The sequence below is a fragment of the Manis javanica genome, chromosome 2, assembly GCF_040802235.1.
Source record: "Manis javanica isolate MJ-LG chromosome 2, MJ_LKY, whole genome shotgun sequence".
NCBI classification, from domain to species: Eukaryota; Metazoa; Chordata; class Mammalia; order Pholidota; family Manidae; genus Manis; species Manis javanica.
The window spans coordinates 8,573,405-8,600,023 of record NC_133157.1 but is presented as its reverse complement, the minus strand read 5'-3'; the positions used below and the strand labels follow the sequence as shown (position 1 = coordinate 8,600,023).

At 41.5% G+C, this 26,619-nt stretch overlaps 1 protein-coding gene across 6 annotated transcripts in view; it reads left to right on the top strand.

The window, feature by feature from the left end:
- The window catches only part of MVB12B (multivesicular body subunit 12B), a 179,032-nt gene that overhangs the window by 104,862 nt on the left and 47,551 nt on the right, over window positions 1–26,619 (top strand). Inside the window, exon 8 of one of the 6 annotated variants that reach the window (XM_017658812.3) lies at window positions 619–26,619. The exons of the other annotated variants lie outside the window; for them this stretch is intronic. Coding sequence (XP_017514301.2) covers window positions 619–716 — 98 coding nt within the window. The 3' untranslated portion in view covers window positions 717–26,619. The remainder of the gene's footprint in view (window positions 1–618) is intronic. 6 annotated transcript variants of the gene reach the window in all.

Sequence of the window (26,619 nt, the reverse complement as noted above, 5' to 3'; positions counted from 1 at the left end):
TGATCAAAATGGCCATGAAACACACCTTTGATCCCCACACTTCCTCTTCTAGGAAGTTCTTCTAGAAAATGCTTGCAGATGCCCAAAAAGATTTATCCACAAGGCTGAGCACTGCTGCTTTTTAAAAATTATACTCCAGGAAAGGGGTTAGGGGTCAGATATCCTAAATGTCAAAACAGTAAACAGTTAACTTTTCAGGAATCAAAAAATGGTGATTGAGATAAAAAGAGGTGGGTTAATATTGTCAAGTGACAAACAGAATGTGCAATATGATCTCATTTTTAAAAATATTTCTGAAGGTCTGGAAAGGTGCACACTAGGTTTTTATAGTGGTTTTCACAGGACTTCCCTGCTCTTTTTCCCTTCTTTGCCTTATCTCAGTTTTCCATGGTAGTATACGTTGCTTTTTTAATAAGAAAAACAGTCTAGACCTGCTGTGGACTCGGTGTGTCCTCGGGAAGCCTTGTGGGTCCCCAGCAGCCGCCTTGTCCCTCCTGCCTGCTCTCAGGCCTCCTCACTCAGTGTGCTTTCAGGTGCTGCTAGAAATTGCAGCAGGTCAGTACAATTTTTATTTTATCTCAAAATTTTATTTTGAGAATTTTTTTTTCTGTTGTTCAGTCCCTGCAGCCTCCTGTCCACTGAGGTTCCTCAAAGACCACTACCCACAGTTCCAACCCCATCTTTCACATTCCGCTGGCCCTGTAGCCACGGACTGAGCGTGGAAGCGCGTGGCTGCCTGAGCCGCCTGCTCACCTCCTTTGCTCCTCACGTCCCCCATCACCGTGCTCTACTCTTGAGGGTTTGAGGATGGCTTTCCTGGAAAGAAGATGTAGAAGTACAGCAGCGGGTGCTTGGTTTGTCTCACTCTGTCATCTGCGTATATTAGGGCCGGCAAGCCGCTTCTGAAGTTGTTCTGACTTTTGATAACTGGCGGCTCACGGGCTGTGCTTTACTGGCGATGTTCTAGCTGCTGCTTCCCCCTCAGAGACGTGCCTTCAAGATCTTTCCTGCCACGAGAGCTGTCTACAGGGCCTTGTTGGTTTCTCTAGATTCTACCCCAAACCTGCCTCCTCAGCTTCCTCATCAGGCCCCTCAGTGGTTGGTAATTCTCTTTTTAAGAATCCCTTCTCTTTCCTGAAAAGTTATCTATTTTAGTCCCAAATGATAGCCTCCTACCTTTTTTTTTCTTGGACATTTTTTAGATGTTTTGATGTCTGACCATTCATTCATTTCTATTTCAACTATTCCAGAAAGATTTAAGGTGGTTCCAAAAATACATATAAGGACATGGAAACAGACGTGACAATGTAAGGTGGAAGAGCAGGGGAACAGCCGAGGGCGAGGTTCTGCCCGAAGGGGTTGCTGGGCTGGGTCCTGAGTCAGGACCGTCTCTGTGTGGGTAACACGAGAACGAGCCAGCTGCCGAGGGGGAGCCTAACAGTCCCCTGTACTGAATTCTTCCTCCTAAACAGGGCCCTGGAAAGCAACAGAACAGCTGCTTTTCTTGAGCTTGATAAGGATGGCCTGTATGCACAGGTATTGGGGGGTCCACTCATATTTGAACCCCTGCAATGTTTGGAAGTTGAGTGAGATGATTCTTAAGAAATATTCTTGTGCTGGAAGTCATGTGCCTTAGGGAGGGAGAAACCAGGGGACTGGAAAGAGAGGCTCCCCCCATCCTCTCCCACCTGAAGGACACACCTGTGTGCCAGAGGCTTCCGGTGCAGAGTGGCCTAGCCAACAGGGACCCAGGATGGCGTTTTCTACGCAAGGAATGTCCCCTTGTCAGTCTCCTGGCGGGTTTTAGTTAATGAGCAGTTGACAATATGGAAGGGCAGCCACACCGTGCTTTCCCTTTGTTTGTGTTGTTATAAACTGATTTCTGTCTCCAAGTGGAGACTTTTTACCAAAGAAAACTTAATTTTCTTCCTTTTGAATAAATTGATGTAATAGTGTGAAATAGTTAAAATTAAGCCAGTGCATAGTAAAGCTGGCACGTAATAAAACCAAAAATCTTCAACAACCAATGAATTCAGGTCGAGCCACCATGCAGAAAACCCCAGAGCCCCACAGTGTGGGGGGCCGTGGGCCTAGGTCTCCTTCCCTTTCAGCGCGCAGGCAGGTTGCCCTCCTGACATCTTCATTCATCCGTCAGCTTTAGGCTGACCATATGATTTGCTGCCTACTGCCACTTCTGAGAGTGAGAGGGGTGTACAGTTGTACCAGCCCAAAAGCTGGAACCCAGAACAGTCCCAGCAGCTCAGGGGTGTGGTCACCCTGCCTTTAGCAGTTTTTTTTTTTCCCATTTCTTCTAGTTTCCTTTTTAATTGCTGAAAAAGCTAGCTTCCTACCCTCCACAGCTATTCTCTGTCCAGATGTTTGACACCAAGAAGCCCGTGAGAGCGGACAAGTCCCAGTCCATAGGCTCGTCAGTTTGGCCCACAACACTTGTGCAGAGAGGAGGGTTTTATCTGAAACACAGAACCATGTACGAACCATGTAACTCTGACATCGGTCCAGGAAAGCACAGAGCAATTAAAAATAATTAATGATTTCTGAATATCAGCCTTTGCCATGCAGTTTTAATCAAGTCCTCATTGAAATTGGAAGATGGACATTTAATTATCAGTATTATGAAATTCATGATTTATATATTTCATCCGATTGGATAAAATTTCTGCCACCAGTTCTTCATCTTATTACAAAAGAAAGCTGTATTTTTTTTACAGTGGGATCATTTAAAAACTCATCTACAGCCTACCAAAGAATTGTAAACATATTTTCCCTTCATTTGTAGAGATTACATTGTTTCTATCCTTAAATTAGGGAAAAAAATCTCAGCTGGAAAATCAAAAATAACCCTTTAATGGGCATAAAGCATTGCTGGGTTAGAAAACGAAGGCAGAAAGACTAAAACAATAGGGTGCTCGGGAAGCGCTGTTCTTTTCTGCGTCAGGTGTTCTAACCGCAGCTGCTCCACGTGTAATATTCATGGTTTTATGCTGCAGAATCTGCATCCCTGTAACGTGCGTGCTCGTGGTTCCCCTTGCGCCTGCATCTGGGTGTCAGCTCGTGGGTGGGTTGAGTGACTAAGTTACTAATAACTACAAATGGGGAAGAGCCACTGTCTCGATGGGAGCCCCTGGGTGCCAGTGCTAGTCAGCCTCTGCATTCGGGTATCCCCAGGGCCTTTGTCTTTAATGGACTTGTTCACGTGGCTTACATGGCCGTGCGTGTCAGGTCCCTGCTTTCCTTTATCCTCCACTGAGGATTTTAGCAATCACCTAGGACGGGCTGGGCTGGGGGGTGAGTGAATTGTGCGAGGGTGGCAAGGATCTAAGAGAGGAACGTGGGTTTGATGCAGCCACAGATAATAGCATATAGGGGGAACTCCTGAATGAAGTGAAAAAATACTTACAATAATGCTGCTCAAATCAAGGAGGAAATAAGTCATTTTAGAGGCTTATAAATTTTTATCATCACCTCTAACAGCCATTGCGTCCCTTGTCTATCCATCTGTTCTTGCCCTGACTGACAACAAAATCGAGTACAAAGAAAAATATAATAAAAAAGAAGGAATGAATGGGAGCGGATGGGGAATTGATCGCATAGTGTATTTGTATATCCTGATGTAAAAGGTGCGGTTGACAGGCGGCCAGGTTTGCTCTGTACACAACCATGTGTGTGCTGTCAGGCGCACGCACGCTGCCTTGTTTCGATTGATGAATTGCCTGCTTTCTTGATTAAACCTTCCGTCACTTAAGAAACAAAAAGCCTGTGTTTAGATGGCAGAGTGGGACATGTCAAAAAAATCTGTCTCCTTTACCTTTGTGCAGATGTTGGGCACAGACTGTAACATGTATTATTAAAATGAATGTGGCATTTACTGTGCATTATTCCTTTCCTGGGAGAAAGGGCTATAAATTATATGCTAATAATAAGCTTTAACCCTTTCGAAATGCAAAAGATTTAAGAGTGCAAATATTCACGTAGGCCTGGCTAATTGGATGTGCTTTTATACATCCACGGTGATAGCTGTGTCACTGAAGTTAATGAACAGCGTGTGCGGGCAAACACGTGGGGCGCCCCGGGAGCTCTTGCCGCCTGGAGGTGCGCTGCTCTGCAAGTGCCTCTTCCGGGATTTCTCAGAGAGAGACCCTGAAATTCCTCAGCAGGGCTCGGGGTCATCTTACCGTGGACTATGTCCATAGCATGTCTGGCGCCCCAGTGAGTCTGGAGCTGAGTTCAAGAGTGGTTCTCTGTGTTCTCCTCGTTTCCCATTTGCTGGGCTGGCTGGGCTTGGGTCAGGTGTCACCAGGCATGGGTGCCTCATACTTACTTGGCTGTCTTCATTGTCCTGGCTTATCTATCCTCAGTCCAGTTGCCCAGGTGGCAGACTCAGTCTCACCAAAGCTTAGCCTCAGCTCAAAGCTTTGTGCCTGCCCACGAACCGCTTCGGTTCATACCTCACATGCCCAGCACTGAGGCTGCTGGTGCATCTCAGCTTGTGCGGTGTCTTCCATTTCCTTCCACTTGTGCCCACCAGCCCAGGTCACTCCCTGTGTCCTCACCTTCATGCCTCTCAGTGCACTTGCACCTGCCAGTCCCATGGCCCAGAGCACCCTGCCCTCTCTTTCTGCTTCTCTTCTCTGCTGACCCGTCCTTGAAGGCCTGTCCCCAGACTGCCTCTCCCATGCAGCTTTTCTGATTCCCTTCCAACTGGGGATGTACCCTTCCTGCTTTACTCCCTACACCACACTGTGTTGGAGAGATTTACTGTGAGCACCTGAGATAGCAGAGACTGTTTAGGGAGGATGGAGGCTGCCTTCCAACCTGTCTGAATGAAAGAGGATGCGTAATTAACCAAAGGCAATGAGAAGAGAAAGACTGTTTTCTCTTCATTCAGCAGACAGAGAGCTGCCCTGTGCCAGGCCCCATGCTCCTTCCCAAGGCAGTGGGAAGCCCATGGAAGAAGGTTCAGCAGGAACTGATGCGGCTTCTGGGGGGGTCAGAAGCATGTGTGGCCATCACAGAGTCATTGTGGTTGTCTGCTGAGGTTGTGCCCTGCACAACATACGTGAATGGCGTCCTCCCACAGTTGTGCAAGGGCCCTGCATTATGCTACCTTGAGCAAGTCACTTGGCACTAATTATTCACACTCATAAAATAATACAGAAATTGCCTGATACCTTCCCAGGATTGGTGTGAGGATCCAGGGTATGTAAGAACATTTTGTGAATTGGAAAGCAGTGTGGGAATGTTGCTTCTCTCCGTAGTTCCCTCCCCTGTAGGACTGTGATGAGAGATTCGATGAGAATTATCACCCAGGACACCCTGGCTCATGCCCAGCGTGGTCTGCATCTCCTCAGTCCCGTGCGCCCCTGTGTAGTTTGTATACAAGGTTACTGGCCGGTAAGCAAAGTGCTCTGAGCGTTCAGAGAAACCTGCCTGCAGGGCGGGCTCTCCGGCGTGGCTCAGCTTGGGGTCCCCTGGGAACTGAGACATTGCCACAGGTCCTCACTGAGAAGTGGGCTTTTTAACCTGGCAAGCAGCCCATGGACCCTTTCTTGGGAGGTGGCAGAAGGATGGCTTGGACAAGCAGGAGGGAAGCCAGCACTTGACAGAGCCGGCCACCAGGTCCAGAAAATCTCCCGATGTGTTTTTGGTTTTTTGGAGGAAAAGTGTTTGGGGGGCTGCTTTCTGCTCCAGGCCTTCATTTCTGCTTTTCCTGTGCTCCGTGGGTAGGAGAAAGTTAAGACTTTTTCCAGTTTCGTCACAGTGAAAAAAATTAAGAATATTATTAGGTAACAGATACCTCAATGTTCTTAAAAGGGTGGCCACCCTCCTGCTGTGCTTTCATTCTCTCTTTGGTTTTTAAGCAGGGCAGAGTTTGGGCGGCACCGGTTTAACAGCCCACATCCCCCTTGTAAATCCGAGGGAGCCAGAAGGGCTGCGTTCAGGCCCGGCTTCTCGTCCTGACTGGCCCGGTATCGCCAGGCACAGCACCCAGGCTTCCTGGATCTAAATTCCCATCAGATGTCTCAGTGTCAGCAACTGTAACAACTTCAGGAACCTCCACATAACTGTAGTTGAGCTAATATTCACTGGAAGCTCCCTGTATGTCAGGCTCTGTCCAGTAGCTACAGTAGCAGCGGCCCTCCCACCTCCTGGGGTTGCGGATGGGCAGGAAGGGGGCTCGTGGTTTCGGCAGAGCGGACACCCAAGGTGTCACCCCAAGTGGGCAGCCGTTGCCCAGACAGTCCGTCCAAACACCGCCTTGACTGTAAAGTTCCCGAACACGTGAACCATGAAAGAAGACCCAGCTTTCGGACACCTCTCTCCGTGTGCTCATCCGCTTTGTCCAGTTTTTAAGCAGAAGTATGCCCCCCTTTCTGCGTCTTAATTCCCGGCCTGGCAGGCAGCAGGATTGTGGGCCCACAGCAGGGGGCTTCCAGAGACCTCAGCAGAGAGACGCTGAAAGCGAAGGGCGCGCGGTTAGTCCCCGCTCTTCCTCTGCTCTTAGCACTTCTTCTGAGGTTTGATCGGGGATGAATAAAGGAGTCTGGTTTCCAAACATTCCTGCCTGGGGGAAGCTTCTATCAAATTAGCCTTTATATCTTTTTCTCTCTCTCTCTCTCTCTCTCTCCCAATAATAGACTATCAGCTAAGAGGGAAAAATGATATAATTAAGACAACTTCTTTAATTTAAACACATTTAGGGAGCTGAAGTTCTTTTTGCTTGTATTAAAATGGATTATATTAATTTATTTTAATAATACCTAACCTTCTTCTAGCATTTACTGTGTAAGACTTGGTAGTAAGCATTTTCCATGCATTTTGTCATTTAATCCCTACAAATTCTTACCAAGAAAACCTGACAGCACTTTAAGGTCTGTACTATATCACTGTTACTTTTCTTTTATAGATACAGTGCAGCTGCCAGTGTTACTAAGCTCCCATCTCAGGCCTTGTCAAGTGAACATCTCTTATAAAGATGTTTATTTTTTCTTTATAAATATTTTTATTTCACAGGTAGAAAAAAACTGAGGTTTTGAGAGATTGTGGTTTCACTAAAGTTATACTGCCAGCAAGTGGGAGGGCTGAGACTCAAACCCAGGCCTCTGTGCCTCCAGACCCTGTGCTCCAACTCACTGTGCCAAGGGTGCTGCCTCCCGTATGTGGCCATTTCCCTCCCCTTGTCAAATGGAAGTTGGAAGTGGCACCCACCCCTAGGATGGATTCTGCTAGGACTAACTGGCACAGTAGGCCTCAGCAGCCAATAAGCCTCCGCTGGCCCCTGGATTGTCGGCTCTGGGGTCTCTGAATCAACATGAGGCCTTAGAAGCTTGACTGATGACAGCTCCCAGGTGCACATGGCATCTCAGATGGTGGGTGTGACTCCCAGTGGCTGTTGCTGGGCCCCCCTTAAAGCTGAGTGACCTTAGGCAAGGAGTTTGACCTTTCTGTGCCTCAGTTTCCTTATCTGTTCATTGGGGATGACAGTGGCTCATGGTGAGGATTAGAATCATGGTATGTAGAAAGTGCAGTAGATGTGTTACTATGATTAGAAATATTCCACAGCCCCTCCCTCTGCCCCTTCTCAGATCTTTTCCAGACTAGGAAAGGGAATGTTCCAGAGCCCTCAAGGAACCTCCTCCCCATCAGTAGGTAAGGCTTCCACTGGTCTTGCTGTTGGAGATGTTTATCTGGGGGAACTCTGGGCACTGGAGGTCCTCTTGCATGGTCTTCTCTTAGCCTTGTGCTGCCAGTGGGCAGCCCATACCCACCTCTCACTGGCTGGGACTGAACCCTACATGTTCTTTTCAACCCTGCCTGAGGCGGGTGGGGCCCTTGTTTAAACAGACATCACCTCAGTGCCTCCCATGCTGTGCAGCTTCTTCTCTAGATCTGGCCTCCCAAGATGCCAAGCCGCTGCCTGAGACCCAGCCTGAGGGTACTGAGCACTCTCTGCCAGCTCCTACCCATGCCCACTCCTGGCTCCCACTCCCTGCAGTCTCCTGCTGTAGCCCGGCTCCCATGCTCCAGCCTTGCCAACTTGCAACAACACTCACAGGGGGTCAGATCCCCGGGTAGCATGTTTACACTCCCGACTGGCTTAACAAGCAAAGATGCCGGCACTGGCAGGACTTGGCGAGAAGTTGAGCAGCCACACAAGGTTGGGTGGTGAGACCAGGCTATCCTCTGTCTATCACACAATCTGAGCATCCTCTCTTTTGTGTCAGAATGAATGTATTTAACTGCTAACAGTAGGACACACGTTCTGACCTGTTTTAGAACAAAGAAGCCACCTTTCCTGTGGACAGATTACCTGAATCCATCCATTGTCATACATTGGGTGTTTGTGCCCGGAATACCCAAGGCTTTTACCCCCTCTTTTTATTAATGGGCAGTGATGGCCCTCTCCTGTTTATGTTTAAGAAAAAGCCTCAGTGCTCCAGCCTAGAGTTTGGAAGGACTGTGTTTATCACATATCCGGAGAACAGGACTCCTTATCCCTCAGATTTGTCATTCGATTGTCTCTGAGGCAGTGAGTGATGCGGAACTCTCATCCAAGGTTGAGATCCTTTGTTAGAGAGTGGTTTCTCACGCCTGGCTTGTTTTATAGCATGAATGATCTCATGATCCACTGGCGAGACAACATCCGTAATTCTGAATGAGAGAGTAAAGCTTGCCTCGTTGGCCCTAAGCATCGCTTCGGGTGACACACTAAGAAGTACGTAATCGCTCGCTACCTGGAGGCAATAAATGCACCCATCTGTATGTTCTATTCCTCATGTGTTTACCTTAAACAAGCCCCGTGCTAACAAAACGCCAGTGCCACTCCTGTCAGAAGGGCCTTTGGGTCATGAATTACAGTCCTCACCCACCTTCCTCTGCCAAAGTTGGTTGTGCCATTTGTAGGCCTAAGACGGGCAGCCTCCTTGACTGTAAGTCTCATGGCTGTTGAGGCTTCTTGTAAGAACTTGGCCATCAGACAGTTTCACAGCTCTCGGAAAGGCGCTCTGTCTTTGTTCATGACGCCTGGTTCATGCCCGGGGTCCGTTCTGGGAGGCAGGACGATGATGCCCCACTCACCGGTGTGGGCCTGGCCCCCAGGCAGGACCTGGTGGGCACGAAGCACTTGCTGCTGTTTGTTGTCCGATTGATTCTTCAGGCTCCCACCCTTTTGAATCTGCCATTTCCTGCTGCAGGACTTGGGGCATTTACATAGCCTTTCAGTCCATTTTCTTTCCTGTAATTTTGAGGATTACAGATAATATACATGAAGTGCCTAATACTAGTGGGCACCCCAGAAATGGTGGTGGTATAACTGTCATAAATACTGTTACTCCAGCAGACTGCTTCGTGTTACCCCAGGAAGCACTGGTCTTATGCACCCACCCTACAGTCTGACCCCCCCGTCGTCCCACTTAAAAATGCCGGTGGGGGAGGGGACAGCTGGTCCACTAAGGAAGAGCCCGGAAGGAGCTCATGTGTGGGGGGACCGTGCCTGGTTCAGAAGACTTCTGGATTCAGTATAAGGCAAACCCTCCATCCTAGTCCGGAAGTCAGTAATTGCTTGAGATATTAGTTTGCTACTGGGTAAAACAATTCTAAAGAGAACTCTCAACATTTAAATCAGCCTCCAATTTTCCCTTTCCCTTCTTATCGAACCTGCTCTGATTGAGAAAGGATCATATCAGTGTTCAGCCCTCTAAATGATTTGACTTCTTTCTTCTTTGCCTTTTGGCTTGTGGCACTTCTTTCCTGCCCCCCTCCTATCCCAGAACCCTTTAGCAACAGACAAAACAAAACAAAACAAAACAAAAACTCTTTCCCTGCCCCAGAATCCTTACATAGCTTTGAGCCAGGGCTTGGCTTACGGGCACACTGAAGTCATGCCACCCACTGAGCACATCACGCACGAAGTCCCGTCCTCCAGAGCGAGCTGCCAGGCCAGGGGCCCCCAGGCTCTAAGGCCAGTGCTGAGGGCTGGCACAGTGGCCATGGGATGTACGATGCATTGAAGACGTCCTTTCTCTCGATTTGCTCAAGTACGTTAAGCAACTTTCTGGATGTCCCTGTCTTATCGGAGGATGCCAGGCTATCTATCCATGCGGAGGGATGGCTCCTTTCTTCAGGCTACGTCCTTTTAAAGATACTGTATCTTTTATTTAGATTTAATGAGGACAGACATTTTAATCAGAGGTTAGTCATTTATTTTGCAAACTATTGTTTTGATTCATCATTTTTGCAGATAATTAAATGGTTCAGTTGGCACAGTGTGTCCACTTTATTAAAACAGGTAATTTTGAAAAAAAAGATGCTGTTTTTTTGGATCACTGCACAAGAATTGCTTTTATCTTCATCACTGAGCAGAGTTTCTGGTTGTTTTGCCAGAAGGCTCTCATGTTCAAGCTTTTGGTGTCCCCTCTGGTCTGGAGGGGCTTGCCCTTGGCTGGTTGGGGTGCTCACCACTCTGCCCTTAGAAGCAGGAGATGAGGAATACATTCTGTGCTGTTACCTTGTAGACAGATTCTTAGGTTTTAATTGGATTGGGGAAAAGAGCCTACAAGTTATGAACTTTGCAGAGCAGCAGTTCTTCTGCTGAAAACAGATTAATTGTAGCCCTCACAGTGGGTGGAGTTTAAAAGTCAATTACTGCTTGTCCTATTATAATTTACACACCTAGGATTTGAAAAAGTCTGTCACTTGGTATAAAAATGAAAAGGTTACATTACTCGTTGGAGTATACCTATGACTTTTCATTTGTAAATGCTTTAGCTACATGTATTTGTATGTATGCAACTTGTAGCTGGGGAGCTACAATATAACTACATCTGGGAGCAAGATTACTTAGGAAGAATAACCTTTAAGACTTGGTTCTTTAAATCTATAATGGTTTAGAATATAGCCCTTCGTCTAGCGGTTCAGCCCACCTGTAGGCTCTGTGGCCAGCCCCTGCAGAGCCCTGGGAGCACTCCATTCCTCCGCCATGAACCAGTAAGGGAATAGCCCTTCAGGGGTCAATTTTTAAAAAACAAATTGCTCACAACATTTGCTTTCTTTGATTTTTCCATGTTTGTGTCCTGAATCAGTTAATTCACTCATTAAAAGGATTTATTTTAGGCGGGCCAATTAAAACTTTGGAAGCTAATTTTTTGCTGAGCAGCGCAGACCTCTGAAAACACAATTTATAACATGGCTTCTGCCCTTTTCCACCGAGAGCTGTCTGATATGGCAACCTCCGGTGCTTGTAGAAGTACAGAACTGCTGTTCTTTGTCCTCCCCTCCGGGCTGAGCTACAGCATAAGTGGGTCTCTCTTAGCCTCCCATTGTTTTAAGGTGAACAGCAAGTCTGAAAAGGCCAGCCCAGCCTGGCCCTGGAGTGGCACGCTGTATTTGTTTGCTTGCATAAACCCCATAGTTTAATTTTTTTTAATAGGAAGCTGCTGTGTAGTTTGGATATTTAAACAGTTATTAACCGAATGACAATTAACAGATTGCATAGACAGATTTTCTTTTGAAAACCTCTGAAATTGAGTACAGTTTGCAAAACTATCACGGCATAGTAATGACAATGAATTTTGATTTCCCGGAACTGATATTAGACTCCTTATTAAACTATGTGCATCTGCTTTTAATTTACTCCAAATAATTGGAAAATGCAATGAAGCTTTCCAATTAAAGCACGGCTTTATGCTGTTTAATAATACCCCCATAATATTATAGCTTATGAAGTGACAGGTGAGTTGGTGTATGAATAAAACATAAAGGCAGCAATAAGGGACAGAAAACCGGAGACAGTTGTGGGGATTTTAAATGCTGGATGTAATTTGCATATATTAATCTCTTCTTTTCAGCCTTATCAGGCGTTCTTCAGTATTTGAAGTTAAAATAGCGTTGACAGGCGGGAGTACGCTTAGTTTTTTCAAGGATTTATTACTTGTATAATTTCTGATCTTTAATAAGCAGATATGACTGATCCTCATAGTTCTATAGAAATCGGTTAATTGTTCCAGATGGCGTGTACTGATTATGCAAAATTACTTTTCACACCATTTTTTTTGTGATGGAGTTTGGAGTAAAATTAAATTTTTTATAGCCTTCTTATCATGCTGTTTTACAGTGGTTTTTCCACAGAAGTTGAATTTAATCTACTATATTACATTGACCAGCACAGTTATTCTAATGTAGCATTTTGTGATTTGACAAAGAATAATAGAACACATTGCTCATTGTTCATTACTGTGTCCCTAATAAAAAGGAGCTCCTGTGTATAGAACATAGCTGTTATTTATGAAGAATGCCTAATTCATACAGTTAAAAATGCAAAATTGTACTGTGAAATAGTTCCTTTTGGGGAGAGAATATCTGGGAGAAGCAAATGGAAATAGACTTGCTGCTACAGATTTTACATGCTAAAGGCGGGGTCTTCTTTTAATGACCAGAGTGGTTAAATAGTGCTACTTTCTTCTTTTTTGAAAGAAAAAAAAAGGCTAGATGATCTCATTCTATTAAGAGAGGTGTCACCAGTTGACTTGTCTTGATATACATAATCCCAAAAGGCTTTCATAATTTAGTATCATTTATAAAAGGTAGTTACACTTTGGTGTAAAATGTTTTTTTTTTAAGTCTAAAAAGCTTCAATGGTAATTCATTTCTAACATTTTCCAAAGTTAATTCCAAAATGTTGATTTTTGCAAAGCATCTTGTGCTGGTGTCAGATCCAACTCCAGGCTGTCATCAGGTGACATTAATCTAGGCCTATTCTTGTCCAGGTCCTCAGATAACATTCTCTTTACAGTTCCGCTGATAGTGGGATATGAAGGACTCAGCAGATGCACCCCAAAGTGAAGTTGTTGGGCTGTTATCTTGGTGCAGGTGTAGATGCAGTTTCCAGGAATGTGGGGTGGGAGGCATAGATTTTTCTGTTGCATCAAAGTTCTTGTCTCAGTGGGTAGTGTTTTAAATATAGCAGATAAATACAAAGAAAATTATTTCTAGGTATATAATCTGAAGTTCGACTTGTTTTCAAAAAAGACCACTGTGTATTAAGTCTTAACAGGATTTTTATAGACTCAGGACATGTATTCCTATTTAAATAGAGTACAGCCCCCCACACAGAGGAGACTCAACACTGACCTTCCCACGGCCCGACTGCCTGCTCCAGGCAGCTCAGTCCTGCATGCCAGCCCCCTCCAGCCACAGCTGTAGTCCCGCAGGCCAAGAGAACGCTTCCTTCTTTAGACAGACTTTAGGTGAATTTGGATTTGTTTAAAGCAGGAACTTCGTGGCTGCCTCTGCGCCGGGCTCTAGGGAAGGAGACACACGGAAGTTCTCAGAGCTCAGAGTGTATCTCTCTCTGTCTGCTAGGCATGGGAGTACAGGATGCAGGCAGTGGCTGCTCTCAGAGTGTGGAATCTCCGTAGGGCCCAGAAAAGCAGATTCAGTTAGATGCCCAGATATTACCACCGTCAGTGTTACATAGGTTGTATTGCATACATCGTACTATATACTCTGGTCTTCAGAATTTTGGGATTAAGTTCCATTTTGTATCTCTTCTGGTCTTGAAGGAAATTTAAAGGTAAAGTAAGTCTCTTTGGCTACGTATAGTATGGGAATGACTAATTAAACCAAACAGAAAGAAATGTGACTTAGAGCCCAGAGCATTTTCAGTAAGCAGTACCAACTAAATTCTGTGCCCACTTTACCTCCAGAGTACTTCAACATTTGAAACCTTTCACATACCCCTTTTGTAAACTCAAAATGTATTTTTGTGAAAATGAAAATTATATGAAAAAGATAATGCATAAATCAGACATGATTAAAAATATTTGTTCTAATGCAGTAATAATTTGGTAGTAATGCTTTCATCAGTATAGCTTAAGGCTACATTAAGTGGACAGACTTTATATGGATTCTCTAATTTTAATCTTCAAAATGCTATCTAATGTCTCATTAAGACTTGCATATAATGTATCTTAAGTACAGTCATTAAATATAGTTTAGGGAGATTTATGTTCAGATATTGCTTAAAGATGTTTTAATAGGCCCATTTACTCTGATGATATTAATGAGCTCTTAATACAGACTAAGCTTCTAAAACTAGTGGTAAAACCTCCAGCCTAAACACAACAACTTGGAAATAGTGCCTGGTTTGGACAAGAGCCCGCAGATTCGCCCCAACACTCCAGGGTCAGTGCAGGCCCCTCTCATAAACCCTAAGTTTCAGAAAAGGGTGTCCTCTGCCTTGGCCTGGCTGCTGACCCCCGAGGACGCTGTTTTTCTGCAAGCCCAAGTACAATCCTGTTTCTCCCCACAGAACCTTGCAACAGGACATGTGCTAATTTGGTCAACTTATGCATCTCCAAGGTCATTTGAGTGGCGTTGACACTCCTGGCGGTGTCACTGGGACGGGGGAGGGTTAAAGGAGCTGTTGCTCTGCTGCTTGTGCAAGCATCTGCCAGGTAAGGTGTGCGCAGCCTGGCATCGTTATGTGAGCAGCTTCAATCTGCCATAAGTGAACTGTAAAAGGTCACATGGGTGTGCTTTCATCTTTCAGGCATTCGTAGTGACTGAGATATAGGTAATAAAGTGGTCCGGCTAATTCAAAGTTGGAAAGAAAAAGACCAGCCCAACAGGAAGCTCCGTGCGCCCCTCACTCATGTGCGGTCATTCCCGAGGCCCCACTTTCAAACATGTTGCAAAAAAATCTCCGTGTTGGTGTTTTCTTTTCTTTCAGAGAAATACTGAAAAGCACATTTTTTTGTTTCAATTATTCTAAGGGAGAGGAAAAAAAAAGAACCTATGAGTTGAGAGACTTTTCTAATTACTAAATTGGTTTGTTATAAAAAGATAATAGCAAATTTCTTCTTTTCATAATTGGACATTTCTTCCCTGTAGGCTAATGCATGCACAGCGCGTGCATGCACAATAAGTTGTGCTTTTGAAAAGCCATAACTAGCTAATAACAGCTACAGTGTCATCAGAGAGTAATGGTGTGCTGATTAGCATAATTAATGACAAATGGTGGTGCGGAATTGGTGGATTGGTTTAGCAGATGATGAATGCGGCAAGGCCTGGGCTGGGGCCTGCCAACTAGGCCTCGCTGGCTGTCAGCCCTTCTGTTCTAGCCGAGGCAGCCCTCATTAGTCACAATGGGAGGTGCCAGTTTGTATTCCGTTTGGAGCACAGAAAACTTAATAATCCAAGCAAATGTGGCTTTCCCTTTTTCCTCTGTATTTACTCACAAAAATCTCTTCTTGCCCATTCCCGTTGTGGCTGAACCATGAAGATACAGCTATTTTGAAGTGTTTCCATATTGTTTGTCTGAAGGGGAAACAAAGGGTAGGGTAATAGAATCATGTATCACACATTTTCCTCTGACCGTAGATGAGTTAGTCCCATTAAGAGGACTTTTACTTTGTGAACTCTGTTTATCTGAGTATTTATATGGGGAAAAGAGATGTACTCAGTAAGCCGTACGTTCTGTCCTGAAATAAGACTAGCACATTTATCTTTGGCTTGATTAATCAGACCTAATTTACATTCTCAAATGAGACTGATAAAAATGGATTTACCTTTTAACCTTTAGTGGGGGAGGGGGTATATTTCTCTGCAAGATTTCTGGGGCTATCTTTCCTTAACTGATAAGAAGCAACTCCTTTATCAATAAAGATGAAAATCCTTAATTTGCATTGGTGAATGAGACTAATTATTATATAGTTAATTAGCATCTGGAAATGAGGATTATCTTAATTACAAAGCACAATTTCCCTAATAGCTACAAAACTGTAAGTTTGATCCGTGTGGAAATTGGTAGGTATTATTATATAATTAGAGATAACATTAATAGTACAGAGTACTTGGGCATAATTTGCATATGCAAATGTAATCTACCTGAACCAAACAAGTGGACCATTAGTGATTAAAGCATGATAGAGCTGACTGAAAGTTCTAGATAGCTGAATGGTATCCATTATGCCAAGTATCTAAGTTATTATGTGGTAGAGTAGGTAAGGACCTCTTATATTGAGATGGTCATAGAGGATTTTGTTTTAAGAGGAATCAGTAGCCAGAAGGTTAAATAATGAAGCTAACTGCTTAGGGAAAGAGCTGCCCCATAACCATCTCCTTGACTTTGATTTCTACATGCTTGCCAGTATCCCTTAAATCTCAGATGTATTTTCCCTTTATATTTTAACATTTCTGAGTGTGGGATCTGTCTTACAATTGATATGTACTTTTACATATGTACAATTGGTATGTGCACAGTGAATTACAAAATTGATGGTGCAGCTTACAGTTCTTGGAAAATTCAAAGTTTTCCGAATTTTATCTGGCTCATCAGAGATGCTGCTTTATCTACATCTGCTCCAATACCCATCTACTCCCTCCTTCAGGTTATAGCAGTGTTTCCCAAAATAAGGGGTACATGCCAGTGAGGAGTATGAGAGGGGATAGCCTGTTTAATTTTTTTATTTCACTCATAATCGTACATCAGTGGATGGCACTGTATAGAATAAGATTAAAATAGGTATATTAATCTGCCTTTGCTGCAGTAGCAAATGATCCCCCAGGCCACAGTGGCTTACAATACACCATTTTGTATGTTACTCAAGTTCCACATTGGTGACTGCCAATGGTGTGGTCCTGCTCCATATGTCTTTTCATTTTGGGGCCCAAGCTAAAGGCACAGCCCCCGTCAGCGGAATGCTGTTCTTAGAGTAGAAGGAAAAGAGCAAGAGACCTGGAAGAAACACCCAGTGACTCTGAAAGCTTTTGGTCAAGCATGGCAGGGCACTCAACCCAGCCAACATCAGTGCACAGGAGTATGTCCTCTCCCCAGGGCGCATCCTCTTCCCCGCAGCGGTGGGCGGGGATGGTCAGTCTCAGGTTCGTGAGAGCATATACTTAGGAATGGTAATTCTGAGTTTTAAAAAGTGAGTTTTTAACAGAAAACAATAAAGTGGCAGTAAGTACACATCTATCAATAATTACTATAAATGTAAATGGACTAAGTGCCCCAATCAAAAGACATAGGGTCACTGAATGGATTAAAAAAAAAAAAGAACCATCTTTATGCTAGCTTCAAGGGACTCACTTCAGATCTAAAGACACATGCAGGCTGAAAGTGAAGGAATGGAAAAGATACTCCATGAAAATAAAAATGAAAAACGTGGAGTTGTAATATTAGAGAAAATAGGCCTTAAAACAAAGAATGTAACAGAAGATAAGAGTGTTATATAATGATTAAGGGGTCAATCCAAAAAGATCATTCATAAAGATATTTGCACCCAAAGTAGGAGTGCCTTAGTATTTAAAGCAAATATTAACAGACATAAAGGGGATAATTGACAGTAATAGAATAATAGTAGGGGACTTTAATACCCCATCAATAGATCATCCAGACAGAAAACCAATAAGGAAATGTTGGCCTAAAATAACACATTAAGAATTAAGACCTAATAGATGTAAATAGGACATTTCATCCAAAAACTTCAGAATTACATTCTTTTCAATTGCACATGGAACATTCTCCAGGATCACATCTTAGGCCACAAAAAAATCTGAGTAGATTCAAGAAGATTGAAACTATCAAGCATCTTTTATAACCACAATGGTATGAAACTAGAAATCAATTACAAGAAGAAAACTGGAAAAAACACAAATGCATGGAGACTAAACAACATGCTACTAAACCAGTAGGGCAGCAAAAAAAACAAAAAATAAAAATTTTAAAAATACCTCGAGACAAATGAAAATGGAACACAACTTCCAAAATCTTTGGGATACGGCAAAAACACTTCTAAGAGGGAAGTTCATAGGAATATTGGCCTACCTCAAGAAACAAGAAAACTCCCAACCTTACTTTATGCCTAAAGGAACTAGAAAAAGAAGAACAAAGCCCAAAGTTAGTAGAAAGAAGGGAATAATAAAGATCAGAGTGGAAATAAATGAAATAGAGATAAACAATAGAAAAGATCAAAGAGATTAAAGCTGGTTCTTTGAAAAGATAAAATCAATAAACTTCTAACCAGACTCCTCAAGAAAAAAAGAGAAAGGGACCAAGTAAATAAAATCAGAAATTAAAGAAGAGAAGTTATAATTGACACCACAGAAACACATAGGACCATAGGTGACTACTATGAACTATTATATCCCAACAAACTGGAAAGCCTAGTAGAAATGGATAAATCCCCAGAAACACAAAATTTTCCAGGGCTGAATCATGGAAAAATAGAAAATCTGAACAGATTACAAGTGATGAAATTGAATCAGTAATTTTAAAACTCCCAAAAAACAAAAGTTCAAAACCAAGTGGCTTCACACATGAATTCTACAAAACATTTAAAGAACTAGTGCCTATCCTTCTCAAATTATTCCCAAAAAAGTGAAGATGAAGGAATGCTTCCAAACTCATTTTATGAGGCTAGTATTACTGTGAGACCAAAACCAGACAAAGACAACACATACACAAAAAAGAAAATTACAGGCCAGGATTCCTGATGAACGTAGATGCAAAAGTTCTCAACAAAATATTAACAGAATTCAACAATACATTAAAAGGATCATACATCATGAGCAAGTGGGATTCCAGAGATGCTAGGATTGTTTGACATCCACACAAAAAAGTCAACATGATATACCTTAACAAAATGAAGCATAAAAATTATATGATCATCTCTATAGATGCAGAAAAAGCATTTGATGAAATTCAACATTCATTTATGTAAAAACTCTCAAAAAAGTAGGTATAGAAGAAACATACCTCAATGTAATACAGGCCAAATATAACAAGCCCACAGCTGACATCATCCACAGTGGGGAAAAGGAAAGCATTTCTTCCATGATCGGGAAGAGATCAGGATGCTCACTCTCACTACTTTTATTCAACATTGTATTGGAAAGCCTAGCAATCAGGCAAGAAATAAAAGATATCCAAATTAGAAAGGAAGAAGTAAAACCAACACTCTTTGCAGATGACATGATACTATATATGAAAACCCTAAAGACCACCAAAAAACTACTAGAATTAATCAATAACTTCATTAAAGTTACAGGATGCAAAATCAATGTACAGAAATCTGTTACATTTCTACATACAAATAATGAACTAGCAGAAAGAGAAATAAAGAAAACAATCCCATTACAAATTGCATCAAAAAGAATAAAATGCCTAGGAATAAACCAAGGAGACAAAAGACCTGTACTCTGAAAATTGTAAAACATTGATGAAAAAAATTGAAGATGACATAAATAAATGGAAAAACATTCCACTTTCTTGGATGGAAGGATTAAGATTGTTAAAATGTCCATACTACCCAAAGCAATCTACAGATTCAATGCAAGCCCTATCAAAATACAAATAGCATTTATCATAGAACGAGGACAAAGAATCCTAAAATTTGTATAGAATCCTAAAATCTACTACAAAGGTATAGTAATCAAAACAGTATGGCACTGGTACAAAAAAAAGACACATTAATCAATGGAATTGAATGAATAGAGAGCCCAGAAATAAGCCTACATATTAATCTGTGACAAAGGGAGGCAAGAATATAAAATGAGAAAAGTGGTGTCAGGAAAACTGGACTACCTTCTTACACCATGTACAAAATAAATTCAAAATGGATTGAAAGCTTGAATGTAAAATCTAAAACCATAAAACTCCTAAAAGAAAACATAGGCAGTAAGCAATTTGATAGCAATCTTAACAATATTTTTTGGACCAGTCTCATCAGGCAAGGACAACAAAAGCAAAAATTAACAGATAGAATTACAACATCCTGAAAAGCTTTTGCACAGTGAAGGAGGCTACTGACAAAATAAAAAGACAGCGTACTCAATGGAAAAAGATATTTGCAAGTCATACATCTGATAAGGGGTTAATTTCCCCTTATTAAAATATGTAAAGAACTTACAGACCTAATATCCAAAAAGCAAACAACCTGATTAAAAAATGGACAAAGGACTTGAATAGGCATTCTTCCAAAGAAGACATACAGATGGCGAACGGGCACATGAAAAGACACTCAGCATCACTAATCACCAGGGAAATGCAAATTAGTACCACAGTGTAATATCACCTCACACCTGTCATATTGGCTCTTATCAGAAAGATGGAAAATAACATGATAGAGGATGTGGAGAAAAGGAACCCTCGTATACTGTTGGGAATGTAAATTGAGGCAGCCACTATGAAAAACAGGAAGTTCCTCAAAAAATTAAAAATGGAACCACCATGTAATCCAGCAATTTCACTTCTGGATATTTATCTGAAGAAAATGAATTTGAAGAGGTCTAAGCACCCATATGTTCATTGCAGCAGCATTTACAATAGCCAAGATAAGGCGGCAACCTAAGTGTCCCATTGATAGGTGAATGGATAAACAGCATGTGGTACGTATACAGTTGACACTTGAACAACACAGGTTTTGGAACTGTGGGGGTCCACTGATATGTGGATTTTTTTCAATAAATATGTTGGAAAATTTCAGACATTTTGAAAAAATATTTTCTCAAGTTATTTTATTGTAAGAATACAGTATATAATGCATACTCAAAATATGCATTAATCAACTTATTGGTAAGACTTCTGGTCAACAGTAGGGTATTAATAGTTAAGTTTTAGGGGAATCTAAAGTTACATGTGGGTTTTCAACTGCATGGGGGTGTTGGTCTCCCTCACCCCCATGTTGTTCAAGGGTCAGCTGTATTCAATGGAATATTACTCAGCCATAGAAAAGAATGAAATCTTGCCATTTGCAAGATGAATGTAGAGGGTGTCATGCTAAGTGAAATAAATCAGAGAAAGAAAAATACTGTGTGATTTCACTTACATGTGGACTCTAAAAAACAGAACAAAACAGAACCAGACTCACAGATACAGGAAACAAACCATTGGTTACCAGAGAGGAGAGGAGTTAAGAGGGTGGGTGAAATTGGAGAAGGGGATTAAGAATTTCCAATCATAAGTCATAGGGATGTAGTGTACACCATAGGGAATATGGTCAATAATATTGTGGTAACTTTGGTGACAGATGGTAACTAGACTTACCATAATCATTTCATAATTTTTGAAAATATTGAATCACTATCATGTACACCTGAAACTAATAGGATGCTGTATGTCAATTACTTTGATCTTTCTAAAATAAGTTTCATAAAGTATTGAAAAATTTTTAACTTAAAAAAATGTTAAAGAGTAAGCTTTTAAATATGAAGGAAAATAGAAAGCTAATGCTTATACTGGAAAAAAAATAAATGAGGCTGGGACATAAGATGCTGTTTCAAAAGTTTGGGAAACATTGATCTATAGGGTCTGTAGCTTATCTTCAGCTCCTCATTCTCTGGGACAGTTGGATAGTGCAGGGATTTCCCTAGGGGCTCTAGTGCTGTGAAAATAGCACTGCCCTCTGGGCTTCACGACCCACCGTGACCACTTCCAAACTTGAGAATGTCTCTCCCTTTCTCTGGAATTTGGTTTTCCTAGCTGCAAAATGAAGCTCTTGGACAAGGTAGTAGTGGTCCTTCCTGCTGCTCCGCCCTCCCATCACCCCTTTTTAGCACCTGTTGAGAGCCACGTACCTAGCAGGAGCTGGAACAGAATCTCCAGGAAGTTCTGCCTCAGGGCTGGTGGGAGCCAGCTGCTCCTATAAGAACCTAAAAGTAGTTTGTTGCTAATCAGAACAGTTCATTGATATATTTTTCTTTACCAAAAACAGACACAGACTTTTCTGCGTTATGAAAGCAACATGTTCATTGTAGAGAAGTTAGAAAATAGATGAAAGTATAGGGAAGAAAGTAAGTATCACCCGTAATCCCATTACCCAGAGAATGTTTCAGGATATACTTTCAACTTTTTTTCTATACAGTATGTATTTATATGTAGAGTGTATTTCTACCTAATCATCCATTGTGGGGGGTTTTTTTGGTCACATTTTCTGAGGTATAATTTACATAAAATAAAATTCACCCTTTTAATGTGTATAGTTCAATGAATTTCGGTAAACGTCAAACTACATAAGTGTCGTGTAACCACCACCAGAAGCGTGAGATAGAATTTTCCAGTCCCTAAAATGTCCTCTGTTCCTGTACCAGTCATTTCCCACCCCTGCCTGCAGTCCCTGGCAGTCACTCATATGTTCCATGAATCATAAATGGAATCATACTGTATGTAGTTTTATGTGTTACTTGGCATAATATTTTTGAGTCTCATCCATGTTGTTGCTTGTATCGGTAACTTGCTCCTTTTTATTGCTGAGAATGTCCATTCTGTTTTGAGACCTAGTAACACACTTTCCTCCTTGTCACTCAGTAGTTTTCCTCTGAGCATATTTAATGGTTGCATAATCTTCCTCATGGATACAGTGCATTTCACCCAACCAGCCCTTTGTGGCTGGATACTTACATTGTCTTCACTTCTAGAAGTAGTACTTTGGTGAATTCCTTTAGATAAATCTTTGTTCCTTAGTGTAGGTGTGCATTTTTAAGCTTTGTATATATGACAAATCATTCCACCAAAATGGTTGAACCCATTTACACTTCTGCATAGGTGAAAGAAGTTGATTTCCTCAGAAGCCTTACCAACTGGCTATTTTCTAAAACCCCTATCAACTTAAAAGATGAGAAGGCATCTTACTGTTACTGTGATTTCCTTGATTACTAGCGAGGGGGTCACATGTCCTAGTGTTGATTGGCCGTTTGTATCCCACTAGTCCCTTCCTGTTCACACCCTTTTTTTCTATTGAAGTCTGGCTTTTGCTCATTGAGTTGCAGCAGCTCCTTGGAACAAGGTCTTTTTGCTCTCCTGTTACTATTACTTTTTTCCAGTTTGTGGCTTATCCTTTAATTCTGCTTTTCCTTTATGTTTTGTGCTTTTGCCATCACATTGTAGAAAGGCCTTCTCTAGCTCATGGAACATTGTTACCTTCTTTCTTTTAAACATTTAAATCCAAAGTTAATCTGTAACTTATCTTGGAATATGACATGAGATGAGTCTATGTTTCTCCAAATTATTTACCACTGTCCCAGCACCACTTATTAAATAATCTTTTTTTTTCTAACTCATTTGAAAACAGTCTTGTATTAACTTTCTATCCTCTGTTATCTACGTTTCGTGGCTTGTGTCCTGTTCCAATACGTATTGCAATGGAAGTCTCATACTTTCCATTATTAGAAGTACATGTTTTGATATCCTGTCTTTTTATTCTTTGTAATCATTTTTCAAAATGTTCCTGGTAATTCTCATTCAATTTCTTACTAGAAATTTAGAATCACTTTAAGTTCCAAGTAAAATACCTTCAAAATTTTGAGAAAACTTTGAAGTTATAAATTAATTTGGGGCGAATGGTTCTTTTAAATACTCCATCTTTGCCTCTAGAAATGCAGTATGACTTTCCATTTATTCAAATATTCCCTTGTATCATTCAGTAAAGTCTTATAGTTTATTTCTATTTATTTAATTCCTGGGTTTTAAATTTTTGTTGTTACTTTGCCTATTATGTTTTAACTGGGAATTGCTCATATGTATAAAAAAAATACTGTTGTCACAATGAGATATCACCTCACACCAGTTAGGATGGCCAACATCCAAAAGACAAGAAACAACAAATGCTGGCGAGGATGCGGAGAAAGGGGAGCCCTCCTACACTGCTGGTGGGAATGTAAATTAGTTCAACCATTGTGGAAAACAATATGGAGGTTCCTCATAAAACTAAAAATAGAAATACCATTTGCCCCGGGAACTCCACTCCTAGGAATTTACCCAAAGAAAACAACTTTTCAGATTCAAAAAGACATATACACCCCTATGTTTATCGCAGCACTATTTACAATAGACAAGACATGGAAGCACCTAAGTGTCCATCAGTAGATGAATTGATAAAGAAGGTGTGGTACATATACACAATGGAATATTATTCAGCCATAAGAAGAAAACAAATCCTACCATTTGCAACAACATGGATGGAGCTAGAGGGTATTATGCTCAGTGAAATAAGCCAGGCGGAGAAAGACAAGTACCAACTGATTTCACTCATTTGTGGAGTATAAGAACAAAGCAAAACAGAAGGAAGAAAACAGCAGCAGACTCAGACTCCAAGAAGGGACTAGCGGTTACCAAAGGGAAGGAGGTGAGGAGGGAGGGAGAAGGAGATTAAAGGGCATTATAATAAGTGCTCACAGTTATGGGTAGGTCACAGGGAAGGTCGTATAACATGGAGAAGACAAGTAGTGACTCTATAGCATCTTACTGCGCTGATGGACAGTGACTGCAGTGGGGTGGGGGGGACCTGATAATATGGGTGAATGTTGAAACCACCTTGTTGCTCATGTGAAAGCTTCATAAGATTGTAATCAATGATACCTTAATTAAAAAGAAAATACTGTTGGTTTTTGAATATTCATTTTGTAACTGACTACTACCTCTCTTGTATGCTTGGTATTTCCACTAGCTTTCAATAGATTTACTTGGGTTTTCTTGGTAAAGAAATATATTATCTGAAAATGTAAGTTTGTTTCTTGGCCAAACATACTTCATTTCTTTTTCTTGCTTTTTATTGTTGGCCAGAATGCCCAAAGCAGCAAGTGAGAGTGGCAGCAGCTTGCATTCTCATCTGGTTCCCCAGTCAGGTCTGAGACAGGCTGATAATTTAGGTGAGAGAGTTTGATTATGTTTAAGGAACATTTTTTCTATTCCTATTTTCCTGGGAGTTCTTTTTTTTTAATTCAGGCACTAATTTCAATTTCATATAAAAATAACTTCAGAATCTATTTAATAATACATACTGTGTTTTTTCTCATCTAACTTATTGATAAAAATCATTTTGTTTTGATGATGTAGCATTTAGAAAGTTGTTACATTTCTGAAATAAATTCTACTTCACTGTGGTGCATTATTCTTTAAATATAGCACTAGATTGGAACTGCTATAATTTAAGTTAGGAGTTCTGTATTTATATAAGTCAGATTGGGCTTAATGTTTTTTGAGATACTATTTTTTGAGTGATCTGAGAGACAGAGTTTTTCTTTAAAATATAAGACTATTTAAAAATACTGTAATTTCTGTTCCTTGAGTGAAAAAAGAAAATGAAAAAAAATTCCTTGTAAAAGTAAATGGACAATGGAAGCAATGTGGGAGACCTTGGGTACTTTGAGAAGAAGGACAACAATTTAATTTCTTTCACAATGATTGATTTTTTTCAGGCTTTCTGTTTTTTTCTTATGTTAGTTTTGTCATTTGTATTTTCTCTGAAAGAAAAGTCAGCCGTTCTACCTAAACTTTAAAGTTTAGTGTTACAAAATTATGCCTAAGGTCATATATCTAATTTTTTTTCTTGGTTATCCTTGCTAAGGATTTATTTGTTTTATTTATCTTTTCAGATAACCAGTTTTTTATTTGTAAAGGCATTAGGCATTTGCTTTCTATTTCATTATTTAGTTTTATCCTTATTGGTTCCTTTTTCTACTTTCTTTTGGCTTGATTCATTTTGTTTTTAATAGTTCCTTGAGTTGAGTGGTTACCTCCCTTGTTTTCAGTGCTGTTTGAATTTGAATCTTTAAATATTTAAAGTTATATAAATATTCTTGTGTATTGCTTTGATGCTATCCTCCTAAGAGTACTCATTTATAAATATATAATAATTTTAGTTTTGACTGCCTCTTTGACTCAAGTGTTAGAAAATACTTTTTTCAGAGTGATTGAGATTTTGTCGTTTCTTATTAATGTCTAATTTCATTGCAAGAGGATATGGGCTCTATAATTTTTTATTTTTTCAAATTTATTAAGTATGTCATCTGTGATCAGTTTTAGTAAATGTTCCATTGACACTTGAAAATGTCTTCTTTCTATTAGGCAAAATGTTTGACACACACACACACACACACACACACTGACACACACACACACACACACACACACACACACACACACACACACTACCATTCTTTGATCAAGTAGGATGGATGGGTATATAGACAGCCATACACATATACATCCATCCATCTTACTTGGCCACAGAATGGTAGCTTTTATTGTTTTATAAATTTCTTCTTATGTCATCATTTTTGACCATTGGTTTTATTTTGTATGTTTCGAGCAGTGTTATTCAGGCCGTGAAGGTTTATAACTGTGCTTTACCTTTCACCAAATAAAATTCCCCCTTTTTGTTTCCTTTGTGTTTGGGGCCTTACGTTCTATCACGCCCTTGTCCTGTGTTGGCTCTCAGGTGCTCAGCAGGGGCCCCACGGCCTGGCTGTGGGCTCTGGCTGCGTGGGGCTCCTCCTCGGTGTGCTGTCCACACAGGCCTCTGCCCTGGCTTTCGTCTCGCCCCACAGAGCTTACTGTTCCCCGTCCACACCCGCACGGCCTCTGACCTGTGCTCAGCCCCACTCTTCCCAGAAGCCTCTGGCTCCTTCTGTGAGTGCCGCCAGCCCACCTTTGTACCCTGACCACGTAGCCCTCAAGCGCCCTCCCTGTGCATGTCAGCTGTCCTGTGTCCACCCACTCTGCTCTCACAGGTCCCCAGCCCAGCGCTTGAGACCATGTCCAGCCCCACTCAGTCTGTCTTTGCCACCAAGTTACCTTGTTATTAAACAGACTGATTGCTGCTA